General features: G+C 40.3%; 1 protein-coding gene across 1 annotated transcript in view; it reads right to left on the reverse strand.

Moving 5' to 3' along the window:
• Positions 1–26,535, reverse strand: part of MYLK4 (myosin light chain kinase family member 4) — a 51,952-nt gene extending 25,417 nt beyond the window's left edge. The window contains exons 1-6 of the mRNA XM_056854979.1: positions 25,885–26,535; positions 6,963–7,029; positions 5,142–5,568; positions 2,924–3,201; positions 1,422–1,527; positions 16–109 (exon numbers count right to left, since the gene is read on the reverse strand). Coding sequence (XP_056710957.1) covers positions 16–109; positions 1,422–1,527; positions 2,924–3,201; positions 5,142–5,568; positions 6,963–7,029; positions 25,885–26,535 — 1,623 coding nt within the window. The remainder of the gene's footprint in view (positions 1–15; positions 110–1,421; positions 1,528–2,923; positions 3,202–5,141; positions 5,569–6,962; positions 7,030–25,884) is intronic.
• Between the last annotated feature and the right edge of the window lie 291 nt (positions 26,536–26,826).

Raw genomic sequence — 26,826 nt, forward strand, 5'->3', positions numbered from 1 at the left:
GCTGTTCACTCTTACCTTTTCCTTTATACCTCTGACTTTTATAATTTTGGCAGCTAATTTGAGACCTGTTGATTTTTCTTCACATTTATGCACCTGTCCAAATCGTCCACTGGAGAAAGAGGGGAAAATGTTGGTTTATCTAGGAGCCATTCAAAAATGGTTAGGCTTTAAGTTGTCTTTCTTGAGGGATAGGTGAGTCTTAAATCTGTATTTCATGCCATTCTCTGAGTCAGATCAAAATACAACATACGAAGAGCCCTGCTGGATCAAACCAAGCCTATATCCTGTATCCTCTTAACTACAGTGGCCAACCCAATGCCTCTGGGAATAGATCTCTTGTTCTGAGAAGAAGAAGGTAGAGACGAGCACTCTACCAAAGAGACTGGCATTTTAAACCCATCAACCGAATAGCATCAGAGAAAGAACATTTCCTGGTATCTCCCTACTCAGGTCATTAAAGATTTCTTGTCCTGGGTGGAAAAGGTTAAGCATCCACTCAGGAATGGGGACAAATATATTGTGAAGAGTAGTGAAGGGGAAATAAATATTTAATGCCTTTAAAATTGGTGCAAGCTACTTTGAAAAATGGAATATAGCTTGCATATATAAACTAACAAATAATAGCACGTTCTCATAACTCCCCCCCATTTTTCCTATTCCCTGTCATTAGTGACCAGCATATCTTTTGCATACATGCCCTGTACACCAATGCGCAAACTGTGTTTACCCCAAGATGTGTAGCATCAGGAGACTTGCTACTGATTAAAGCCTTACAGCTTTCCCTCGTTTGCTAAACATTCCCGACTTTCACTGGAAACTACGTAGCACATGCACCTCCAGAACCTAACAGCGCATACCTGAGCTCTAAGGGCAAAAGCCCTTAGGAGGCCAGGAAGGCACTGCGCCGGCATTAAGGCCCCCTGCGCCAGCATCCGGGCTACTTACGCCAGCGTTAATGGCCCGAAAGCTGGTCTCCGGGGTCTGCCATGGCTGCGCCACCCCGGGATGCAACAGGGGGGAAATGTGGGGAATTGGAAATTATACCTGGACAGACTCTGGAGAATGATCAGCAGAATCTGGATCTATGAAGGTACTGCTGGTCTCATGAAGGTTATGATAAGTCGGATATCTTGTATTTGAGGCAAAATTGAAAATGTGCATATAAACACACATGCTACTCCAAATTAAAAACTTTATGTAGTTTAGCATTATTTTTAAAATTTTCAATATATTACAGTCTTTGACATTGATTCTGCGCCACTGCCTGGTGCCCTGGTCTGGTCCACCTGTTTTTCCTGCCTGGTGATACCATTTTGTCTAATCTGTATTTAAAAAAAAATTCCCACAGGGCTGATTGTTTTACTTTCCAGTCACTTGAAGGAATGGCTTCTTCTGCTACCAGTGGTTCTAATTGTACTTACCCTCCCAAAATATCACTCTTGTTCACATTATAAAAGCAGTTGATCCCTGCCCTTTTGGTCGAGACAATCCGATGATCAAAAGGGGCTGGAGGAGGAGGGCAATCATCTACAAATGACAGAAAAGAGAGCCTGTTACTGTCACATGGTTATGAACTGTTCCCAAGAAAAATACAACTGTGGTATATTGGTACTATTGCTTTAAGGACAACGCCCAGAGTAGGGTTGCCAGGTCCCCCTGGCCACTGGCAGGGAATGGGAGGGAAGGGTTGCCAGGCCCAGGCTGGGAAACTCTTGGAGATTTGGGGATGGAGCCTGGGGAGGATACGATGCCATTGAGTCTACCCTCCAAAACATCCATTTTCTCCATGGGAACTGATCTCTGCAGTCTGGAGATGAGGTGTAATTCTGGGAGATCCTCAGGTCCCACCTGTAGGCTGGCATCCCTATCCCAGAGGCTCTCTAGAAAGGAGAGACTCAGGTCTTGTGACCATAACTGGAGGAGGAGTTAGAGTTATTGAAGCCTGGTTATGGGCTGTTCTGTTAGTTGGCTGTTGTGTTCCAATAAACACAGTTCTTATGACCACTACTCCCTCCAGCACTGATCCTTTCTCTCCCTGAAGACATAACAGTGTTACACATTAAACATTCCTTCCAGAGAAAGGCCCAAGTGCGTCTTAATAGTTGTTAGTTTCAGCAACATTCAGTAGACCTGTATTTTTTCATCCAGATATTTGCCAAAGCATTTATATTCCTTCCACAGTCCATTTTTAATTTTTAAAATGTTATTTAAAAAACATGTATGCTTCTGGGAGGGCCCCGGAAGCTTCTTCAAAACAGCAAGCATCCATGAGATCATTTTGAAAGATTTCTTTAGAAAGCACCATTCACTAAGCTCACTCAAAGATTTGAGTCACTGGATTGAAGAATCTCAAATCCAACTCATGGAACCATCTTGGGGCACGTTTTGTAGCAAAAACAATCCATGAGAATAATTCAAAAAACATCCCCTGAATAGAAATAAAACCACGGAAAAAAAATTTTGTTGAAAAATCCCAGTGCTTTTTCCAAAAATGTACTCTGATTTCATGACTTGTAAGAACAAATAACTGGGTATGAATTGCACACATTATCTGTGGGGGATTTTGTCCATAAAAATGATTGCATAAACTCACACTTAAGTATAACAACTTTCTCAGGATTGTGGTTTTATTTTTTTTTAAAGAAACATAAAAGTAAAACATATTTTTCCTTCTACGTGTTTAAGCAAATGACAGAATCTTTTTCGAAGGCATAAGATCACTATCCACAAGTAGCTGCAACGGGACTTCAAACTTGTTTCTACAGAAAACTTTTAACTCATGCATTCTCAAACATTTAACAGACTTTCCCCCAAAAGTTAGTGTGTCACAATTAACTTGTATAAATTAAGGATGCAGTTACGCTTAAGATTAATTTTGCTTGGGTTTGATTGCATGTAATTTTTTATAAAGCTTTTTTATTACCAATTATAACATCAGTGTTTCCTATAGAAGGCTCTTGGTTATTTTCATTCTCATCAGCAGCTGAATCAGATTTTTCTGCTTGTTCTAATGTGGCAGGCTCTGCGTTATTCAGCTTAGCCAAGTCTTCTGAGCTGTGTTCACCACTGGAATTTGCTGCGTCTACCCTGCTCTTTTTATTGTCATCTTTAGTAAGCCCTTCATCATTCACTCGACGCTTACTGCTGGCATTCTGCTCATCTTTCAGAGACGATGATGATGATTTTTCACTATCTTTATGCCTACAGGACAAAATATAGATTACTCCAGTATCATTACAGTGGGGATGGGGAAGTAGAAGATACAAATATGCAAAAAAAAAAAAAAAAAAATCAGGAGTCCCCTTAAAAAAAATAGAATAAATAATAGGGACTTAGAACAGCAACGTTTTAAAAAACCTGACCACTTTTTGACTGCCTAGTGTATGGCATGGGAAAGTTAACTCTGAGCATTAGTCCTTCAATTGGTGAAATGAGATTTTTATGAACCTCATGGACTGAGAATGCATAATCTATGAAAAGCGCTTTATAATCTAAAACTGCTAGAAATTATTGTTACGATTGAATGATGTGGCAGAAATATTCCAACCAGGGATGTTGCTAGGTCACATTTCAGCTGGTAACTGGAACCCATGCATATTGGCTGGGGCAGAAATTTTTTCAGAATACATCCAGGACCTTCGGCATTGTGGCAGGTCCGAAGAACATTCTGAAAGTAGGTGGGCAGCAAGGGTTTAACTTGTTGGAAGCCTGCTTGCACATGGGCAGAGTGTACTGTAGAATCCATTCCACCTTCCACTCCTGCCTGCAGCTTGAATAAGATGGAATTGAACTATTCTGATCCCTACAAAAACATTATCATTATATAATGGTAATAAAGAGTTCTGCTCATCCCTTTGTGGTTTGTGGATTGGGATAAGTATATTTTGTTTACCGATAACATCTGTAAAAATGTCAGTACACTCACAGAAATATTTCCCTTGTTTATAATGATGTAGTAGGAGCTTCTGAATGACTCTGACCACAGTCCACTATTCTTCTATGGCACCTTTGAGTAGCCACTATTCAATAAGGCTTGTGCAGGAGAACTTACCAGCAGAGTATGAACTAGAGTTTTAGAGTGCAACCTTATGTGGAGGGTTGAAGTTAATGGGCTTAGAATGATGTAACTCTGTTTAAGATTGCACTGTTAGAGAGTTTAAAAGGGTGAGATGGCAAAGGACAGTATCGTTTTGGCCCAATGAACAAGTATCCATTATTTTGAGTTAGTGCCCATTCAAGTCTCACCAAGGGACACAGTAGAAATATAATATTTGCTGGATACCTTTTTATCATTTCTATATTGTAGCTGTGTGTTAGTTTAAATCAATGTTTTTTCTGTCTTAAAAATGTTGTCCATGCTGAGCCATTGAGTTTGTGCAGGATACATGTTTAAATAAATAACAAAGCTTTAATGGACATGACAAACGTCTAGCTAAATCAGAGGATATATTGCATATATTTAGGAATATTCTATTCAATAATATGGTTACTGTACCATCTATCAGCCTTTTACCAGCATGGTGAAGTGGTTAGGAGTGGTGGACTCTAATCTGGAGAACCAGGTTCGATTCCTCACATGTCCACATGAAGCCTGCTGGGTGACCTTGGGCTAGTCTTAGTTCTCTCCAAACTCTCTCAGCCTCACCTACCTTACAAGGTGCCTATTGTGGGGAGGGGAAGGTGACTGTAAGCTGCTTTGAAACTCCTTAAAGGTAGAGAAAAGTGGGGTAGAAAACCAACTCTTCTTCTTCTACAAGAATTCAGTGTGTGGATTCAAAAACTGGGTTATAACCAAAGGTGCCCTTGCATGAGAAAAGGCACTTCTGCGAATGAAAGGGGGCCTGTGGTTTCCACAGATTTCTCAGAGCCACCTCTCCCAACTCAGAGTTTGAGCCTTGCAGTCCACCTGTGAGAGAGTTCTGACGTTTGGAGTCATGATCCTGCCCGAAGCATTACCAAATAAATAAATATATAAAGAATATAAAATAAATAAATAAATAAAAATATAAAGAAAGAAAGAAATACTTCCTTTCATCTGTTTTGAATCTATTGTCCATGACCATCTTATCCATCTGTATTCTATGAATGTATATGGAAACCACTACAGGACAATAAGTATTGTGTGAATATTTACAACATACTTGATATGTTGACCCTGTGTTTTTGATGGGTCCTCATGATCTTCTGCTGTGTCTTCACTATAGGATGTAGTTTCTGGTACTTTCCTCTCATCAGCACTGTTAGAATATCTTCCTTCAACCTCCTCTTCTGTGTTCTTCCAGCTTTGTTCAAGCACCTCCTGCTTCATTACAGATCCCAGCGAGTCTCCCTTAATATCATGGCCACTCATTTTTTTACTAGCATTACCCATGGCATTTGCTTTTCCTTGGCTTTTTTCTGTTGTCTTCTGAAGAGGCTTTTCCCAACTGTTGCTATTGATTTCATCTGCATTGTTCTTTGATCCATGATTATAAGATATGGGGAGACTTCTTTGACCAAAAACGGTAGTTGTATTCTCCTTGTTAAGTTTATGAACCTTCTCTGTATGAATCTTCTCATCAGATTCCTCTGGAACCAAACAGAAAATACCAGCTATTTGTACAAAAGAATGACTCACATGTCAAGTATATTTTCACTTGCTTACAAGTCAAGTATTTGCCATTGGCTTTCCCACAAAAAAGGCATGAAATACTTAACATAAGCCCTAAAATTGTAACAACTGAGATATATCATCTAGTCAATAAAATATTTAATTCTGCAAGGGCCAAATACTGGGTTAGATGAGATGTGTGAAGACAACAACTCCATCTTCTCCCATATTCAATGAGATGAGTGACATTACATCATCATGTTCATTGTTTCCTCATCCCTGCTTCATTTCATTGGTTGCTTCTTCTGAGGTGTGATGAAATGCTAAGTGTGAAGATCTCATATCACAATCTAGCATTAAAATTATTGGGTAGACATGGGATGATGTGTAGGTTGACAGCAGTCATTCATCCTCAGCTATGTACAGTTAGACCCTGAGTGATTAGTATTCCTTTAAGAACAACCCATTAGCAAAGGAGCCTGTTAAGATGGGCTCCTTTCTTCAAGTTTCCAGTTAAAATCTTGACCAGGAGCTACAGTATGTAGGTTCAATTCAAGAAAATTTTAGATCTTGGCAAGATCATTCCAGAAAACATTAATTTTTGTCAACATTAATATAAAAACAGTTTGCACTCTCTTAAAAATAGGTGTTTAAACGTTAGAAATATCCTTCTGAATTTCAGTCCTGTTTTCATGCCGGGCTCCCAGGAACTGAAATATAGTGGTGTTTTCAGCACCAGTAGATTTCCCCCTCACTTTGTTGTACCTAATGACAAAGCTAATCTAAAGTTTGCTTTGCAATGAGAAAACAACCCCTCTAAAAGTCTGAAACCACACATAGGTTATGGCAACAGACAATCAACTGGGTAAAATATAACTCTTCCTGAACTATTAAAACATTGGTTCTTGTAGGTTATCCGGGCTGTGTAACCGTGGTCTTGGAATTTTCTTTCCTGACGTTTCGCCAGCAACTGTGGCAGGCATCTTCAGAGTAGTAACACTGAAGGACAGTGTCTCTTCAGTGTTACTACTCTGAAGATGCCTGCCACAGTTGCTGGCGAAACGTCAGGAAAGAAAATTCCAAGACCACGGTTACACAGCCCGGATAACCTACAAGAACCAATGAACTCTGACCGTGAAAGCCTTCGACATTATTAAAACATTGTTTGTGCAATATTTTAATTGGTAAGTAAACTGGCTGATCTAATTACAAGAATAAACTTTAGTAATGCTGGCATGAGAATTGGTTGGCAATGCAACTAGGCAGAGGTGTAAACTTGGCAGATGTCCCCATGAGCAAGACGCCAAGGCTGCCGGAGCTGCATTCACAGTGGCCTTGACTTTAGATTTCAAGCAAGAATAAAACTTCTAACCTGAGGAATCAGGTGGTTTCTTCTTTTTCATTGATTTTGTTCCCTTTGTAGTTAAATATGATTTCTCCTGTATGGGAAAAGCAAGAAAACACATTCAATCTTCAATCCACATTTAATTACGTGTGAACTTTGCATTTTTTTTCCGGGAGAAAGTCACAGATTTTCTCCAATCAAACTCCAGCTATAATAACATCTGTAATCAATTTCAATTTCAGACACCATTATCTGAATTCTGTGATTTTGCAGCAGTGTGGCACTGATGGATCTATTTTAACTGACCACCATTTTTCTTTAAAAGCAGCATTCATGACCATTCCTTTGCAAAAAAAAAAATATCTGCTTTTTTGAAAGGAAGGCATGCAAAGACTCTCATGAACTGTTGTCTATGTCTTTGTGGTCTAAATGTGTTTGACGACATTACTCATGATTGTATTGCCCGCTGTGTGCCTCACCAAAACCAAAGTTTGTGTCTGAAATTCCACTGAAATGTCTACTGTGGAGGTCTGTGGAAAAAACCCATTTCCTTCTTTGTTGTTTAGACAACTGTGATACGTAAAGTTGCAGTTTTGTTCAAGCAGCACCAAGCCAGAAAGAAATTTGGCATATAAAATATTACTGTCAAGGAGACCGTTTCATTGGAAAGTAATTTTATTAGCTAGTTGCAAACTTTTCTTTATATTTTACAATATGTACAATTTTATTTTGTGGTGATCAATGCTTACAAGGAAACAAATGACGATGAAATGGGATTGAATTCTACATACATTTTAATCACCCCCAGTAAGAGTTAGAGCACTATAATGTACAAGCACTATAAAATCATCAACACTGGACTGAAAATTAATGTTTATTTTGTGTGCAGAAAAATACTAGGCACTGGCAAACCACCCTGCAAACAAAGTCTGCCTTGGAAACGTCGGGATGTGATGTCACCCCATGGGTCAGGAATGACCCGGTGCTTGCACAGGGGACCTTTACCTTTAATTGCTCACATACCCAGCTACTGTACTATCCAATCTGGATACATTGTATCCTCCAAGAGATCTGGATACAATGTATCTCTATGGAGGAGCGGGACAAACTTTCCCAGCGTTTAAAGCCCGGCTGCTCCATTGAGATACATAGCAAATATCGCACTAAAGAATCTGCCTACAGCCACTTTGCCGATGCTTTTCAATGGAGGAGGATGGGGCGACCCCTTCCAGACCCCATAACTCCAGACCCCCTGACCCAATCTTTACCAAACTTGGGGGTTCTTGCAAGGAGAGTCCCTTCTAGCTACCCTGAAAATATGGGACCTCTACCTGCAAAAATGTCCCCCAGGAGTCGAGGAAAGCCCCGTAGGCTTTATTGGATCCTGGTTTTTCGGGAAACTCGGAAAAAGCTGAATTCCCATATTTACCAGTATGGGAAATTCAGCTTTTCAGGTTTCCCTGAAAAAATAGGGACCAATAAACCCGATCCCGAATTTTAACGAATTTTTGTTTTTGCACAGCCCTACTATTCAAGTGGGCCTTATTAGAGATCAGCAACAAGATCTGACTTATTACTTTTGTTGGGTATTAGAGAGCGAGCTTTGTTACATGTCAGACAGTTAAAGGGTTAATATTGTAACTGACCATTTGGTCAGTGTAGTGGCCATTGCAGTCGTGCCCCGAGGGTCACGTATACAACTACTTTGCATGTTCAACTGCTTTCGATTTCTTTGTTAGAAGAGAAAGTAGTTGATCACTTTTCTCCTTGCTTGACTGCTGAACAGGCAGGATGGAGAGAGGCTCTCCTTTTGCTAAGGGTGCCTACTCGTAAGTAAGCTTAGTGCCTTGCCAAAGGCTTTTGGCAAGTATAGGAAACATAGAATGTAGACAGATATTATTTGTTTTGTATCCCAGTGACTTTTTCCCTACCCTGAGTTAGAGTAAAGATTGTTTTACTTCAAGACAAATGCGTCTTGCCTCTTTTGTGCGTGTGTGTGATCTCAATTCTCATAGTTCAAGAGGAACGATCCATTCCCTCTGATTTGGTAGCAGATAAATTAAAGATCGGGGTTCCCTTTACAGGAACTGGGGCCCCGATCCCCCAATAAGTGGTAGCTGAGTACGCTTGGTTTTTATTTTGGCTATTGAGATAGGATCACACCGCACTCCTTTTTTTTTGCTTTTGGGATCTTCACTGGAGACGAAAGGATTTACAAACGCCCAGAGGGAATTTTTCCTGTGACGGAGCCAGCAGCCTGGTCTGCAAAGGACGGCAGGAAACTTAACCCCGCGCGCCACGCTTGGATCCTGTGAGGAAGAAAGCAGCCCTGAGCCGCTGGAATGAGCAACGATAAGGAAAGTATGAATTCAAAACAACCCCAATCCGTTTCTGTCCCCCATATCACCCAAGCCTCCTTTCCAGTATGGAAGAGAATGGTGGAAAATGCTTTAACAGCAATTGGGGTGAATCACGTTTTGAATGAAGACCCGCCAGCTGACACAGATAGAGAAGCCCTTAAGAAATTTAAGATTTCAGATGCCCAGGCAATGAATTTGATTTCCAATGCGATTAATCCGGAAGAAACTGCAATAATTTTGAATAATGATAGCGCCAGGAAAATGCTAAATGCACTCAATGAGAAATTTGGAACTGTGTCAAAAACCCAGAAAATGATTTTAAAAACTAGACTGTATGCAAATAAAATGTCTGGAGATATGACCCTCTTGCAACACCTTAAGAAAATGCAAGATATGGAATCAGAGTTGAAGGCTGTAGGAGGGGAAATCGGTGAAGAAGAGTTTCTTGTACTATTTCTGGGAAGTTTGCATTTTAAATATAACGCTGAAAAAAGGAATCTTTTGGGTAGAGAGGACTTAACCCTTACTAAGCTGGTGACTGCACTTAAACAGTTTGAAGCAGACAGGAGCCAAGAGAGGGAATTATCTCGTGGAGTGTCTGTACTGCGTGTAAATGACAAATCCACAATCAGATGCTTCTTGTGTGGAAGGCATGGTCACCGGTCGTTTCAATGTGAGAGACGTGAAACAAAGGGAGAAATTCCCCCCCCCTCTCGCCGGGAAGAAAAGCCCGCCAAATCCTCACAAAGGGAGAGGGATGGAAATGGGAGGCAACAGCCCCAATCGTCCACAAGAGGGAGCCCAAGTACAAGCCAAGGGAAGCCCAGATGGCACAGTCACCCAAAGGCTTATCTAGTCTCGAATACAGCTTCAACCAAAGATTATTTAAGGCGTGTAAATACATTTGTTCTGGACAGTGGTGCAGATGTACATGTGTCTGGCTTGAGATCAGCTTTTGACTTTCTAGAGCCTTGTGATGAAACATTAGTTATGGCTTGTGGAGAAAGATTTCTATGCACTCAGAAAGGAGAAGTTTCTATTGCAATTCAAAGCTATTGTGGAAATGTGATGCATTTGACCTTACAAGACGTATTCCTAATGCCTAATTCAGATGAAAATTTACTGTCCGTGAATAAATTAGTGGATGCAGACTTTGAAGTGTCTATAAAAAGAGACAAATGTCGCTTATTTGATTCTAAAGGAAGAGAATACCCAGTGCTATCAGTAGGCTCGCACTATTGCCTGGAGAATGTTGCAAGTCAATTGGAGGAATATGCTTGTAGTGATTTTGAGAGCAATGTTGATTCTGATGAAAGTGATTTTGATGGAAATGAAGATAATGTTGAGGAAGAATCAAAATGCCTAGTTGCTTTTAATAAAGGATTGACAGAGCAGAAGGCTGCAGAGTGTAACCACAAGGACTGTTTGTACCAATGGCACGTGAAACTAGCTCATAAAAACTTTAAGTCAGTGAAGCAACTGCTGATTGATTGTGGAATGCCAGTTAAGGAATGCTTTAAGGACAAAGAACGTTGTGAAGTGTGTCTCAGAGGAAAGGGAACAGCGCCTAAGCACGTGCAGAGGCCAAGCAGTGTTAAGGCAGAGATTTTGGAAGAAGTGCACTCAGACTTGATTGGCCCACTCAAGGCTTCAGCAGGAGGGGCAAAATATGTTCTGCATTTCATAGACAGCGCCTCAAGATTTGCATATGTGTATTTGTTGAAATCAAAGACTGAAGTAGCTGAAAAGTTTAAAGCTTATGTTGCCCTGATGAAGAATAAACATGACAGAGGTATACAGTTATTGTTCACTGACAATGGAAGTGAGTACCTTAATAAAGAAATGAAAGAAATTCTTGAATCTGAAGGAATAGAGCATGCAACCTCAGTTGCATATACCCCTAGGAACAATGGGTTGTCAGAAAGGTTTAACAGAACTCTGATGGAAAGTGCAAGATGTTTAATGCTACAGGCAGGCTTGCCTTACCCCTGCTGGGGAGAGTGTGTAAATACAGCAGCTTACCTTTACAACAGGACAATTTCAAGTGCTATCAACATGACTCCATATGAAAGATGGAATGGCAGGAAGCCTAGTCTGAAACACTTGAAAGCATTTGGATCTCGTGTGTTTGCATACATCCCAAAGGAGAAAAGGGGAAAAATGGATCCTACTACAGAACTTGGAATTCTTGTGGGATACCATCCTTTCTCAAAAGGATACAGGATAATGGACATTAAGACTTACAATTTACAAATATTGAATGCAGTATATATAGATGAAAGAAATGTTATTAATAATCAACAAATTAATAACTTTGATGATCCAGAGGTTTGTGAAGAGGAAACCATAGAGATTCCATTTACAGCATGGGATTGCAATCCACCTGCTCCTGCGGAACAGCAAGAGACTGCAGATTCAAAAGGGGTTGATCCCGGTGCTGATGGAACAGCGGAACCCTCTCAGACCTTAAGGAGATCTACAAGGACTACAAAAGGAATACCAGCAGAGAAACTGAGTCTTTTCACTAGAATTGACAGCCACGTGGAACCCTCAAGTTGGGACGAACTGCAAAAGTTGCCCGATGGGGAGCGGTCGAGATGGCTGAAGGCAATTCAAGAAGAATTAGACTCACTGCAGAAGAATAATACCTGGAAACTAACCAAACTCCCACCAAACAAAAGGACTGTGGGGTGTAAGTGGGTGTTCAAGGTCAAGAAGAATTCGGATGGAACTGTTGACAAATACAAAGCAAGACTAGTTGCAAAAGGATTTACCCAGAAGTATGGAACTGACTACACAGAAACCTACGCACCTGTGATTAGTCACACGGCTATAAGGACTTTGCTGAGTATAGCCGCCTCCAGGAATAAAGTGGTACTGCAACTCGACGTCAAAACAGCTTTCCTGAATGGAGAATTATCAGAAGAAATATACATGGAACTTCCACCAGGATTAAAGGACTGTGATACTAAAAATCAAGTTTGTAAACTTGAAAAGACTTTGTATGGGCTCAAACAGTCAGCAAGAGCATGGAACCACAAACTAACCTCATTATTGAAAGCTCAAGGCTTTGAACAAGGAAATATAGAGAAATGCTTATTCAGAAGGAAGAAGGATGATGGATGGGACTTTATTTTGGCCTTTGTAGATGATCTTCTGATTTGTTCTGACACTGAAGAAGCTGCAAAGGAAATTGCAAACAAACTGAATGAATCAGTAGAAGTGAAACTACTTGGAGAAGTAAAGAACTATCTTGGAATGGAGATTGAAAGAAACCAAGACAATGGATTTTCAATCAATCAAAGGAACAAGATACTGGAATTTCTACAATTCATGAATATGAAGGAGTGCAAGACCAAGAACACTCCACTTGACCCTTCATATATGGATCTAGACGGAGGTGAACTATTGCCTAACAATCACAAATACAGAGAAGCTATTGGAAAACTTCTATACTTGAGCAACGTTAGTAGACCGGATATAAGTGCAGCAGTTGGAATCCTAAGTAGAAGGACCAGCACACCTGCAGAACATGATTGGAATGCAATCAAACACCTCACACAATACTTAAAGAAAACTATTGATTTGAAGTTGAAGATAACTCCAAATACTGAGCTGAAACTGATAGGATACATGGACGCTAGTCTGGGTGGTACTAGAACAGACAGCAAATCTACAAGTGGATATCTGTTCTACTTTGGAGAAAACCTGATCTCCTGGACCAGCCAGAAACAGCAAGTTGTGTCAACATCTTCAACTGAAGCAGAATGCATAGCAGCCAAGTGCGCATGTACAGAGCTGGAAGAGATAATTGAACTGCTACGCGACTTTGGACTAGATGAACTGACACCTGCTACAATGTTTGAGGACAATCAATCGTGTATAGCACTACTGAATGGCGAGAACTCTAAGAAAGGGAAGAGACTTCTTCGACTCAAAATGGACTCAGTAAAGGACAAACAAGAAAGAGGTCTCGTAGTAGTGAAGTACTGTGAAAGTAAAGAGATGGTGGCCGACATCCTGACGAAGCCACTGCCTAGACAACAGTTTGAATACTTACGTGATGCATTGTGTTTATATGTCTGAATGTAACTAAACCTCGAAAAGGGGATTGTTGGGTATTAGAGAGCGAGCTTTGTTACATGTCAGACAGTTAAAGGGTTAATATTGTAACTGACCATTTGGTCAGTGTAGTGGCCATTGCAGTCGTGCCCCGAGGGTCACGTATACAACTACTTTGCATGTTCAACTGCTTTCGATTTCTTTGTTAGAAGAGAAAGTAGTTGATCACTTTTCTCCTTGCTTGACTGCTGAACAGGCAGGATGGAGAGAGGCTCTCCTTTTGCTAAGGGTGCCTACTCGTAAGTAAGCTTAGTGCCTTGCCAAAGGCTTTTGGCAAGTATAGGAAACATAGAATGTAGACAGATATTATTTGTTTTGTATCCCAGTGACTTTTTCCCTACCCTGAGTTAGAGTAAAGATTGTTTTACTTCAAGACAAATGCGTCTTGCCTCTTTTGTGCGTGTGTGTGATCTCAATTCTCATAGTTCAAGAGGAACGATCCATTCCCTCTGATTTGGTAGCAGATAAATTAAAGATCGGGGTTCCCTTTACAGGAACTGGGGCCCCGATCCCCCAATAACTTTGAATGTATGGATGAAACTCTCATTATTTATTTGATTTCCTAGCTCCAGCCTTTCAGCTCTCCTAGACCCCGTTCCCCCATTTCATTCACAGCTCACTATCTTTTAATGTTTCCAATCCCTGTAATAGGTTTTTTTCCCTCTTAGGCAAATCAACCAATGAACAACATATAAACCTACCTTCCTTTTTAGTGTACATATATGTATTCTATTTATTTTCACTGTTCACACACTGTTCATATACTGTTCCCATATGGGAACATATGCTGAGGTATTCTCACAACCATACATCCATTTATTATGTATATTATCCAAACCTTGGATTTACTGGTCTCTGGGTAAAAAAGCAGAATGAACATGCATTTAAATATTCACAGACTCTTCAGAAATTAGAATATTTATGAACATTCTGCACATGTCAGCAGTTCAACTAATGACTGGGAGTGAAGTAAATTTGGAAATTAGAGCCATTTTTTAATCAGCGAAGTATCTGAGCCCTGCTGTCAGATTTCAATTAGATATATACTGTTGACAGAGAAGCACTAAAACTGAACCAGTATAATTTACTGTCATAGACTGATGACACATTTATTTGGGGCTCTGTGTGTATAGTGAGCCAAGCCTAGTGCTACCTTTTAAGTAGTCTACAATGTTAGAGTGACATCTAGAGGGCTGAATGTAAAATGGTGAAAATATGAATTCCAGACAGAAGCATCCAGCATTCTATTTTGTGTGTGAATGCACAAATTATTAAGAGAAAAAAACCCCAAAAAGATAAGATTAAGTTACCAGCCACTAGGACTACTGTCCTATGCATAGGTAGCATTGAACTCAGTGTGACAAACTCTCGAGTAAAGCGATTTGCTAATTTCCAAGACTGCATTAATAAGCATGCTCACTCTGACGAAAACCATACTCAGACTGCTGGGATCTGATTCCAAGTAAGCATAGCTAAGATTAGGCTTTATATGACTATTATGGCATCTTCTTCTTGCATCAGCTAATGCTATTTATTTAACTATTGCAAGTAAGTGTGTTCAGTGTTCCAAAAGAACTGCGACTAACATAGCAAGGACAAAAAACTATTTTAATTCCTTAATTCCATTTTTAAAAACAGTTTTAATATATTTTCTTCATGACAAGGATGACAAGAAACAGATGGAACCTCGTCAGAGACATGACACATTTCCCCACATCTTTTAATCTCTGAATATAAATAACCCATAGAGGAGATAAACCCAGCAGTTATGCCAAAGAAAACATGTTGTGCCCTAAATGTCTGGCTCCCAATAACCTGAAAGCATCTTTTTCCATATGTACCTTCTCAGGTTTTATGATCAGTCCATAATATCTGGCAATAAAAATCACTCATTGGCCACTGTGTGAACAGACTGCTGGACTTGATGGGCTTTGGTCTGATCCAACATGACTTTTCTTATGTATTCATTTGTCCTCCTCTCTGTCATCTTTATGGAGACAGTGGACAATTAAAAAAAAATTTTACCTTGCATTTGGGAGGCAAGACCTTCCAAATATTTTCTTCTGCTCAGTATTTTGCTTTGTTGTTTTATGGTCATTATTAGCCCAATTTTAATTTTTTATGACCTTAATACTGCAGGTATAAACCACTTTGGAAGCATACATAAAAATGGACATCAAAAGAGAAAACCCATTGTGTTTAGTTCATGGACAACCTCTTTGGTTGAATGAAACCTGTGCCTCTGTATGCATTGCTCAGAAGCCATCCTCTCAATGCTTAACATGTACATACTGTTCTGTTTGGGGTCACTGAAGTGGAAACATAGCAGCATTCTCAATATTGCTAACAGTGGCCTGGATTTGGAATTATCACAGTAGCCAGTAGCTTTGGCATATACTGATTTGCTGGTTTTAATTTCAAACCAGTGGGAAGACAGTTAGCTCCCATCTAATGAGATTGGTACTGTCAGTAGTTTATTAAGTTCTAAATCCTTTCTCTATAATATTGTGGCTTATTTGAAGTCTGTCGTTCACTTGAAATGGATGGACTTTAGATTTGGCATTCTGTGTGTGCAACTCAGGCTTTGTTCTTCACACACAGGAGGTGAAAGGTAGAGCTTCTTTCCTGGGCTGTAGGACTATACAGACTGTGGGGGCCTCACATAATGTAATTGCACCTTACAAAAACATGCTGACATTAAAATCTAGCATGCTGGGGTGGGGTGGGGGCGTGGCAGCTAGACTAGAACCCTTCTTTCCAATACCTTGTTTTCTGTGAACTAAGTTTTTTTTTTTAATTGAGGAGCATCCAATAATGCGACTGTCACCTGCAGTCTGAAGTGGTACAGCCCTGACACAAATCTACCACTTCTTCTGCTGTTGTGAGAACTAGGCCTTAGTCCAACAAGATCAAATATTTTCTTCCAACAACCACTTTCTCTCAAGTTTCCAGGTCTGCCAGATCTGGCAGCTTTGGAGCAGGTGGTATTCAAAGGGGAAAGGGTGTCATGCCGTACTGAACAGGCTCTTCTTTCTTCAAGGTCTCTGGCTGCTCCTTCCAGAACATAATATTTGCCTAAATTCTTGCTAGGGCAATGTGTTCTCTGAGCAGTCAAGGCCAAAGAGTTGCCTTTAATTCTGCTCACATAATTTCCTTTTCCAACTGCCTCGTCCTGACCTGATGCTTGGATGAGATTATTTGAAGGAATATGTGATGAAAAAAGTAGGAATTAGACATTAAGGCGGCATTAGACATAAACGACATATTTTAGTTGCAATTTGAAATTCAGTCCAAAATTAACTTAATTTTATGAACACCTGACTCCTTGTTGAAAAAAAGAGTAATTGAATTCCTTCTTTATGCACCATAAGGACTAACCTGGCGAAGTCTCCAATATCCAACTTTCATTTGTTTAATTCACCTAATAAAATCCTTTGATTTTTCTTGCGACTGCCAGAAGTTCTATAATGATCGTTTTCATGAAGCTGCTTCAGGCTTCTGCCCCTTTATCATCCCATCAGGTTGAATTGGGTGCCAAATCAAACTGTTCTGTGGCTTCAGTTCAATTGCACTTAACAAGTCATAATATATGGAAATTTGCATTTGCAAATACTACATTGCCTACACATGACTGTGTAGGGCTGCCTACAAATGCTCTCCATGATTTATTAGGATCAGATATCTCACTTCTGTGTCAGTCCCATTAATAGTTGTAGTTTAGTTACCTGATCTGGATGATGATACCAAGTACTTCAGTGTGTCATTCCCAGCCAAAGTAACATCTTGGATTTTGATATATAAGCATCAACACAGAGTGTACATGGACTTTGCACATGCACGCTTTCCTGGGAGCAGGCCAGGTGCAACTGTACTAAAGCATCAGTACATTGATTTTATCAGTTTTTACATCAGAAAGAACTTGAGTAAAAAATTTAAAGACTACAGAAATAGTGCATTTCTCTTTCAAGTTTGTTCCTGTTTTTGGTGACATTTGGCTGTACTCATACAGTAAAATTCCATTTATATTGATATATACACTGAGAAAATCTAAGATCAGCAAACAACAGATAAAACAGCAGAGGAAAGCTAATACAAGTCACATGATTTCCGTGGAATCTTTTAAGACGTTCATAACACATTTTCTATTTTCTGCTTAAAAGTCTGATATTTTCTAAACATTTTAAAATCTACTGCAGTATTATAAAGTCCTTTACTTGTTATAGTTTCTGCAATTCCATACCCCAAGACAAGGCAAGAACAGCACAAGGCATCACAAGAAAACAATAAACACTACATGAACTGTTTTTGGAACAACTCCAGTTACACTTGATTCTGATATCTAAGCAGTCTTTTAAATTTGATTTACATATCCTCAGGATTAAATAAGCCTCCAGGTTGAAAACAATGATGCTAGAGGTTGAGTATACCACTCTTACAAATTTGTAGCTCATTGTGTTCAAAATTAGATCATTCAGCACCATTGTGATTGAGGTGACCTTAGGAGATACCAAAGCTTTGTTTATGTTTTGTAATGGCTCCTTCATGCACCCAAGTTACCACTTTCTGCAGCAATGATCAAATGTGAACATGCAGATACAAAGTATTCCCAAGCTAAATTTTTGCCAGGGCTTCTTGCATCTATCAGCAAAAGGCACAATTTCAACATTCTGAAACATTTACTGCAAATATAGGGTAGGATATAATTAAATATATTACACAGTAAGAACCATGTGAGGAATGGAGTGGGGAGAAGGGTCCTTTTGCCCTCAACCACAGAAAAGGGGGCCCAACGTGTCTTCTCCTTCAGAGCTCTCCTCAGTCTTCCTCTGCCTGTTACCTGTCGCTTCCTAGCCCCACCCACTCCATGCCCCTGTGCCTGACCTTTATTCTCCTGCCGGTCATTACTCATGAAAGGCAGTTGTTCACAAGGAAGCCACCCTCCTGATCCTGGCACCTCCACAGCTAGGTTACCACGCCCCACTTTTCTATCCTCTTTGCATCTCTGGGGGGCTTTGGCAGGGTGGGAGTTCCAACAGAATCCTCACTCATATTTATCTTTCATTGACTGTAGCATCAAGACACGGCTTTAAAAATGCTTATAAACCATCATCATCGATTATAACTACAAAGACAGGGTTTTTTTAAATTGCTTATCAACCTAAAGTCAATACTTTTCAATGAATCATTCCTTACTCAACCATTCTTAAGCATATGTCAAATCAAGAGATAATTTCTACAGTCTGGATTAACTGTATAAATTATCTATTCATTTGGAATATTTCTGGTTGCTGATCTTGCCCATTGATGTAACATGGATAGCAACCACAGTGGTAGAGGCCAAAGATGGAAGACATAAAGAGGGTCCAGAAGAATGTATGGCATACACATGGTTCTAACTATTGATGTGGCCAATTTTTTTTATTGCTGGAAAATAAATTTCTCCGCCCAATAATGCTTGGATGCATTTCAGAATGAGTGCAATTTCCCCAGGAAATTTCAAAATGTTAACTAAGGGTTGGATCCAGATGAAACAGGCAGTTTCCTTTGATTTCACCTTCTGCTGCCAACCTCCCTCTTGTCGTTACTCAGGGACCCTAGGGACAGCACTTCATGGAGATCAGTGGGCTTCAATGCAAGGAAGTTTCATTCCACAGAAAGTTTCATTCCACTGATGGAAAATGTAGTTGGATTTAAGCATGTGCAGGTGAGCAAGGAACCGTGAAACATGATGTGTCTGAGAATTCAGCAAGGCAAAATAGGGTTGCCAGCTGCCTGGAGAAACAAATGTTCTGCCCCTTTGATAGAGGCTTAATAGGATATTATTTGCCTTTGTGCCATGAAAGCTTCAGCTGCTGCCTCCTACACATTAAACCTTTGTTAAAGGGCCCTGATCTGGATAGCCCCAGACAAGGCTGATCTCTAATCTCAGAAGCTAAGCAGGGTTGACCCTGGTCAGTATTTGGATGAGAGACCTCCAAGGAATACCAAGGTTGTGACGCAAGCAATGGCAAACCACCTCTGAATGTTTCTTGCCTTGAAAACCCTACAGGGTTGCAATAAATCAACTGTGAATTGACGGCAAGAAAAGGGGGGATGGGACATTTTTCTCCAGACCTGTTGGCAACCCTTTAAATCAAGAGTATCTTCTTGTACCTGGTATGTGGTATGCTGTTTCGAGGATGTGTGATGTCCCTTCTAGAGTACTCAGAGAACCTGGAAACTTGATCTCACTAGGAATAAATGGAACCTTCACAGGAAGGCGTCCAAGTGAGGGATTTACAATTTTTGCGTGATGAATTTCATTCATTTTCATTGTATTTGTTTTTTCATTAATTCATATTTATTTTTCATTGGTTTCAATAGGAAACATATTTCAGGTGGTCAAATCTTTATTTTGCCTCCAATCTGACTGTCATTTTCTGGAAATTTCAACTCTCATGCAAATGATCATGGCTTCTAACTTACAGACAAATAGAAGAATGGATACAAATGTTCTAGGAAAATAAATTTCTTCCTTACAGAGCAGGCAGAGGCAGATATTTGGCATTCTAGAAGACAGGAAGTATTACAGAGAACAGAGGCATTTAGCACCCCATAAAAAGATGGCCAAGTTATAAAAGGGGCTGAAGGAAATATTTGGCACCCCAAGGAAGGAAGGTAGCATGGCAGATACACTGTCCCTTTCCTTAGTCTTAGGGCACAACTGACTATGAGAAAATATGCAATAAGAACTGGGTATTGGTATGCACTGCAAATAATCACAGTAACAACTATGACTTGGGCTTGGACTAACTAAAGGAATAAGAGAAATGTCCACACCAGCTAAAGAATAACATTCTCACACACTAGCAAAATTAGGAAATTGATCATACCCATTGTCAGGCAGGCTAGCCATAGATTATCTATACCATTTGTAAAGCACCTGTGACTATAATTGCAGTCTTTTAGAACAGCACCATTTCAGGCAAAACAACGGAGGGAGGGAGGGGAATGCTTCTAATGAATCAAGAAAGCCCTCTCTCAGGCTATCAGTGATTGGTGGAAACACGGGGGATAGAAAAACCTACCAGAGATCTTTTTTATTACAAGATCTATTCAACTCTGCTGGCTTGAAAGATGCCCTGTCAATTTCATTATCTGCTGACTCTCTCCTACCACCACCTAACTCTGAACACAGCTTTAATTCTCTAAGCCAAAATAACTGATATCAACACTGTTCATTTTTCTACTATTTTCCGTTCTAATAGCAAACATTAACTGATGGTACTTTTATGTTTCTCTTTAAAAAAAATGAATACACATCTTTGGTTGCTGTGGTTGCAGCTGATACATCTGTTATATTTAAAGTAAAGAAGCCACAAGAGCACCCCATGTGCTAAAGGCCTCTGGGTGGGGGGTGGTGGTCAGGATCCATCATATTCACAATGACGACACCAGGAGTACAATGAGGTTTCAGGATTTTGAAACAGGGTTTATGAAGATAAAAAGCTAATTTTTATTGGGGGGGGGAGAATAGCTTGCATTAGCCAAACTTTGATGCCGCCCCCCCCCCCCCGTCCAGGGGCCCAATCCCACCAGGGACGTACCATGGTGTATCCATGTGGGCAAAGATAAGTCACTACTCCAGAGATGCCGAGGTTGCCTGTTTTATTGCTTAGCTCAGTGCCAAGGTTAACTGTCATCCTGCAACCTGGCTGGTTTGTCCCTGATTACCTCCACTTGCTTCCACCCAGGTTCTTAGGCCATCTTCTCCTGCTGAGGTCCTTTACCTGGTCCTGGTAGTTCCTACCTCTGACCACCTTATCTTCTGGTAGGGTTAATGCTGGCAGTAGCTAGGCCAACCCAGGCCTGGCCAGTGGTAGTTGTGGCCTCTTGGCCAGGAATGCCCCTTGCCCCATCCAGGGGTGGTCCTATCTCTACTACCTGTAGAATCATAGAATCATAGAGTTGGAAGGGCCACCAGGGTCATCTAGTCCAACCCCCTGCACAATGCAGGAAATTCACAACTGCCTCCCCCCACTCACCTTCAGTGACCCTTACTCCATTCCCAGAAGATGGCCATGATGTTCTCCCTCTCGTGATCTGCTTAAGGTCATAGAATCAGCATTGCTGATAGATGGCCATGAAGCCTCTGCTTCGAAACCTCAAGGGAAGGAGAGCTTACCACCTCCCGAGGAAGCCTGTTCCATTGAGGAACTGCTCTAACTGTTAGAAAATTCTTCTTAATGTCTAGATGGAAACTCTTTTGATTTAATTTCAACCCATTGGTTCTGGTCTGACCTTCTGGGGCAACAGAAAACAACTCGGCACCATCCTCCCCATCCTATAATTATGCATTTGATTTTTCCTACCTAAATGTTGAGTTTTACATTTTTCTCTGTTGAAATGCATTTTATTGGTTTTAGCCCAATTCTCCAGCCTGTCAAGATAATCCTGTATCCTGGCTTTGTCTTCTACTGTATTTGCTCCCCTCCCAATTTAGTATCATCTGCAAATTTAATAAGCACCCCTTCTATTCCTTCATCCAAATCATTTATAAAGATGTTGAACAACACAGGGCCCAGGACAGGTCTCTGAGGCACTCCACTAGTCATTCCTCTCCAAGTGGATGAGGAACCATTAACAAGCACTCTTTGGGTGCGATCTGTCAACCAATTACAGATCCACCTAAACATAACAGGATCTAAACCACATTTTCCCAATTTGTCAACAAGAATATTATGGGTAACCTTATCAAAAGCCTTACTGAAATCTAGATAAACCATGGCTACTCCATTCCCCTGATCCAGCAAGGTAGTAACTTTCTCAAAAAAGGAGATAAGATTAGTCTGACATGACTTCTTCTTGAGAAACCCATGCTGGCTCTTAGTCATCAGATCCATCATTTCTAAATGCTCAAGGACTGTTTGATGATTTGTTTGAAAACGTTTCCTGGTATAGACATCAAGCTTTTCCCCCTTCTTGAAGATGGGGACAACATTTGCCTGCCTCCAATCTTCTGGCACCTCACCTGTTCTCCAAGAATTCTCAAAAATAGTGGACAGAGGCTCAGAAATTACACCAGCAAGTTATTTAAGTACCCTTGGATGCAATTCATCTGGCCCTGAGGACTTCATTTCATTTAAAGAAACTAAGTGTTTGTGCATTACCCCAATGCCAATCCTAGGCTGCAACTCCCTTCCCTCATCACAGGTTCTGTTTATGCCAAGTTGAGCACCATTTCCCTTGTAAGAAAAGACTGAGGAAAAGTAGGAATTGAGCAGTTCTGCCCTCTCTTCATCTCCTGTTACAATTTCCCTTTCTGGTGCCTGCAGTGGGCTTATCATGTCCTTGTTCTTATTCTTACTCCGTACATAGGAAAAGAACCCTTTTTTGTTATGTTTAGCATCTCTCGCTGGCCTAAGCTCATACTGAGCTTTAGCTTTCCAAACACTCTCCCTACAAGCACTAGTTATTTGTTTATATTCCTCTTTGGTTATAAGGCCCTCCTTCCACTTCCTAAATGAGTCTTTTTTATTTCTCAGATCTTTTTTAAAAAAGATCTCAGACCCGGTGGGCTACTCTCCTTTTCATTTCCTAGCTAGTTCCAGCCAGGTTCTCTCTCCCTACCTCCTTCAATTGGCCCTTTTTACTGGACGTCTGCTCTAGACCTCTGCTCCCCTTTGCCTACTCCTGTGTAGGTTTCTTCTCCCAAGAAGACCTTTCCCCTCAAGTAAGCCTTTTCTCCCTCAGGAAGTAGCCCTGATTGCCCTTCCTCCTAACTGCTCCTTCTGTGCCCTCACCAACCCCCAGGGTGCCTCCTTCTGCCCCATTTCAATGCTGGTGGCATTCTCAGGGCAGTGCCCATGTTCCATTCCTTCTCCCCCAGGGCTGGGGTTATCCAGGAATGTGACACAACCCCATTTTGAACCAAACACAGGAGAATTAATCTGACCTTAATTGTACCATCAGCCCTGACCTGCCATGAGAGAGGTTTAGCTTCATACTGCCTTCTTCCTTTGCGTCGCCATCAAAACGTGGTGGACAAACAAATATATTACACAAACACACTCATCACAGAGCTGGGGGTTTGCAGCAGCTTCTTACATACCCTGGAAATAAATCTTTTTTAAAAGTTACAAATAATTAAAGTTAGCTCCATCCTACTGCCAGTGCTCCTCATACTCTCCGAGAACACTTTCAGCCAAATTACCAATCGGGGAAAGCTGAAAGAATATTCTATGAATCTCCAACACCACCACTCCCCTTGCCGAAACTGAATTCCCCTCAAAATATGAGCCTCATTGAAACTTACACCAATTGTCTGCTTTGCATTTTCATCCCCCCCCCAATAAACATGGAGGTGCTTCTGTGTCTCAAAAGAATATATATGGTAAGCACAGAAATAAGCAGCAACAACAACCTATTACATATATCCCAACTATAATTTAGTTTGAAACAGGTCTTGTCGTTTTTCAGTAGTTGTCTCCGAAAACCACTGTTTTTTCTCCCAGTGGGGTGGATGATGAGATTTTAATTGCCCAATTGTACTCAGAACAACAGTAAAAACCAGGCCTAACATGACAGGCAGTCCCAGCAAAAGGAACAGAGGACCCAGCTGTAAGGTATTACCAGGAGTTAAGTTCAACCCTTGTCGAAAAGAACTTGAGTTACAGCCTGGTTTTGCTTAACAGAATACAGATGCATGCTTAGTAAATCCAGCTGTAGTTTACCCGACTGAGGCAGTGGTTTTTTTAAGGACAGTTAGACTGACCCTGGAGTCTGTTAAAATACAGTCTTTAACTTATGGTGTATGCGTGTGTGAAGTTTTTAAAACAGATTTTAAAAGGTATATATTTATTTGCTGTGTTCTGCAAGGTACAAAACAACCAGCTGTTTTGCTGAGGAAAGGGGAAAGGGGAAGTCCTCTTCGGCCACCAGCAAGCCTATGCTTTTCAAATGAAATACTAACGCACACTTTGTAAAACTAGAAGTAATCCACAGCACAAAGGTTTAGGTGCCTAAAGAGGCAGGCCCACTTTCGTATCCTCAAACTGTTTGTAACTTTCCACAGTTTCATTTCTTTTACACAGCACATTACGTTGCCATTTGGTTATCACTATTTTAAAGTGGTCCCTGCAGAGTTATCTAGCTTATATGGGGAATCCTTGGCCTGAATTTTTGAAAGGAATCACTTTGCAACATGACATCTTGTCCTGCTGGCTACCCTCTCGCCCCACACACCCATGGCCTTTATTGAATTACATATGTTTACTCTAACAAGAAAGTGAGGCTTTATAAGGACAGTGAATTTCAAAAGAACTTTGACTCAACAGTGGGAAATTCTAAATTAATGTGGAACGGGAAGTCGCCCATTCAAACCTCACATCAGCCACAAACTAACTTTTGCAAGCCTTGGCCCTCCTATTCTACATGAACGTGATAGTGCTAGACTCTCCAGTAAGGATTACTGAGATAATGAATGTAAAGCACTTTGAACTTGGGAAATAACTTTGAACTTTTCAGGGGAGCTCTAGAAATGCCAAGTGTTATTATGGCGATTGCTTTTCAATTCAAGCAGTTTCATTTTAGTTAATATTAGCGATGGGTTGGTTGCCATTTTCCCCTTCCATTGCAGTTATCTGTGTGCCTATGAAAATTGTCCAAAAATATCAGAAAGGCCTTGGGGCCCAATTATATCATTAACTTAAAATTGGAAGTCAGCGATCTACCAATCACTACCTAATCTATACTTACATCTGCACTGAAATAACTTCTTTGATGCACAATGTTCCTTTTATATTTTACAAAATAAAATTATTTCATTTGTAAACAAATTGATGGGGAAAAGGGGCTTGTGGAAATTTAAATGGAATTTGCTAGTTGCATAGGAATTTGCCATGATGAAATGCCTGAAGAGTTTTTTTTAAAAAATATATGATATGCTAGTCTTAAAAAATATTCAGGGACTCACAAATTGGAAAAACTCAATTGCATTAGTTTTTATAAGAATTTTGGTATTGAGGAAATTAGGGACAAGGTGTTTTTCTCCTAATTCCCTTTTTTATTATGTCATCTCAGCATTAAAAAGAATCTGCATTTATCAGCAGCAGACTACAGTTTTTCATTAAATGTTGCCTGCTTTTCTTCTTTTTCTTTATTTAACTTTTTGTTTGTGTTTAAATATCAGTGCATCTTGTTTACTTTATCTATATTTACATCCTGCTTTTCACCCCAATAGGAACCCAAAAATGGTCTACATCATTCTCCTCTCCTCTGTTTTATCCTCACAACAATCTTATAAAGTAGATTAGGCTGAAAGTGAGTGACTGGCCCAAGGTCACACAGCCTACATTACTTCTAATCCAGTACAATAAATTTTAAGTGCAAAGCTAAATGATATGCTACAGTTAACAACAACAAAAACCTTTACTAACCACAAAGCAGAGAGAAAAAAGTTAGGCTTTTCATAGCAACTTTGGGCTCACCTTTTCATTTCTTTTGCTGAACAAAACATCCTTTTTGTCTGAAAATGTCTGCATCCTGAAAAGATTGCTTGATTTATCTTTTCTCAAGTAGCCACCTACTCTAAGGAGCTTATGAGGAAGTTCATTTCTATGTATTAGATTGTTGATTTTAGAAGTCCTCAGCTTCTCTACCAAACAGCCAACAAGCTGCTGTACCCCCAGCACAACTTGCTCCAGCCCATCTAACTTTTTTGCTTGCTGTTCGGCATTCTTGCTCATATCTGCCAGTTTGTTGTTAATTTCTATGCACAACATCTTTACATCAAAACTACTTAGATTCTCAGACGTTATAACGGACGGTCCAGAGCCTCTTCCTTTCCCCTTCAACGTCTCAACCTCCTTTTCCATGCAGAAGATTTCCTGAGAAACACAATCCAACTTCTGAAGAACACAGTCTTGCACGGTCAGTATTGTGTCTATTTTCTGACCCAAGGAAGCAAACTTCAAATCCAACACACTCACATTTTCAGGGCAGCTAACATTGTTGTCAGCGCAATGAGTAGCTTGTAAGGTTTCTTCTATAGAAGGGCGCTGGTTTCGTAAAGCATTTGGGTCAAATATTTTGGCCAAAGAGTTGACCACTGACAAAGTCTTTTTGCTGGAGGTACTCATTATGCCAGTTTATCTAGATGCACATAGGAAAATAACATCCTCAGAACCTTTTTCACTTCAGTTTCCTCAAGGATGGAAGCAAGGTCCATAAGTCAGAGATATAATCAAGAGTAGCCATGAAGACAAACAACCAAATCTCTTCTTGTGAAAAAGCAAACATAAAATAAAACCAAGGTCCAGGCAGATATGTGCTGAGGATCCTAAATGGACTTGCAGTTGGTGACGTAGGGACTTGGGGGAGGGTAGAACTATTTGCACCCAAGTGGAATTTGACAGCCGAAAGGCTGTAGG

The sequence above is a fragment of the Euleptes europaea genome, chromosome 8 (assembly GCF_029931775.1).
Source record: "Euleptes europaea isolate rEulEur1 chromosome 8, rEulEur1.hap1, whole genome shotgun sequence".
NCBI lineage: Eukaryota > Metazoa > Chordata > Lepidosauria > Squamata > Sphaerodactylidae > Euleptes > Euleptes europaea.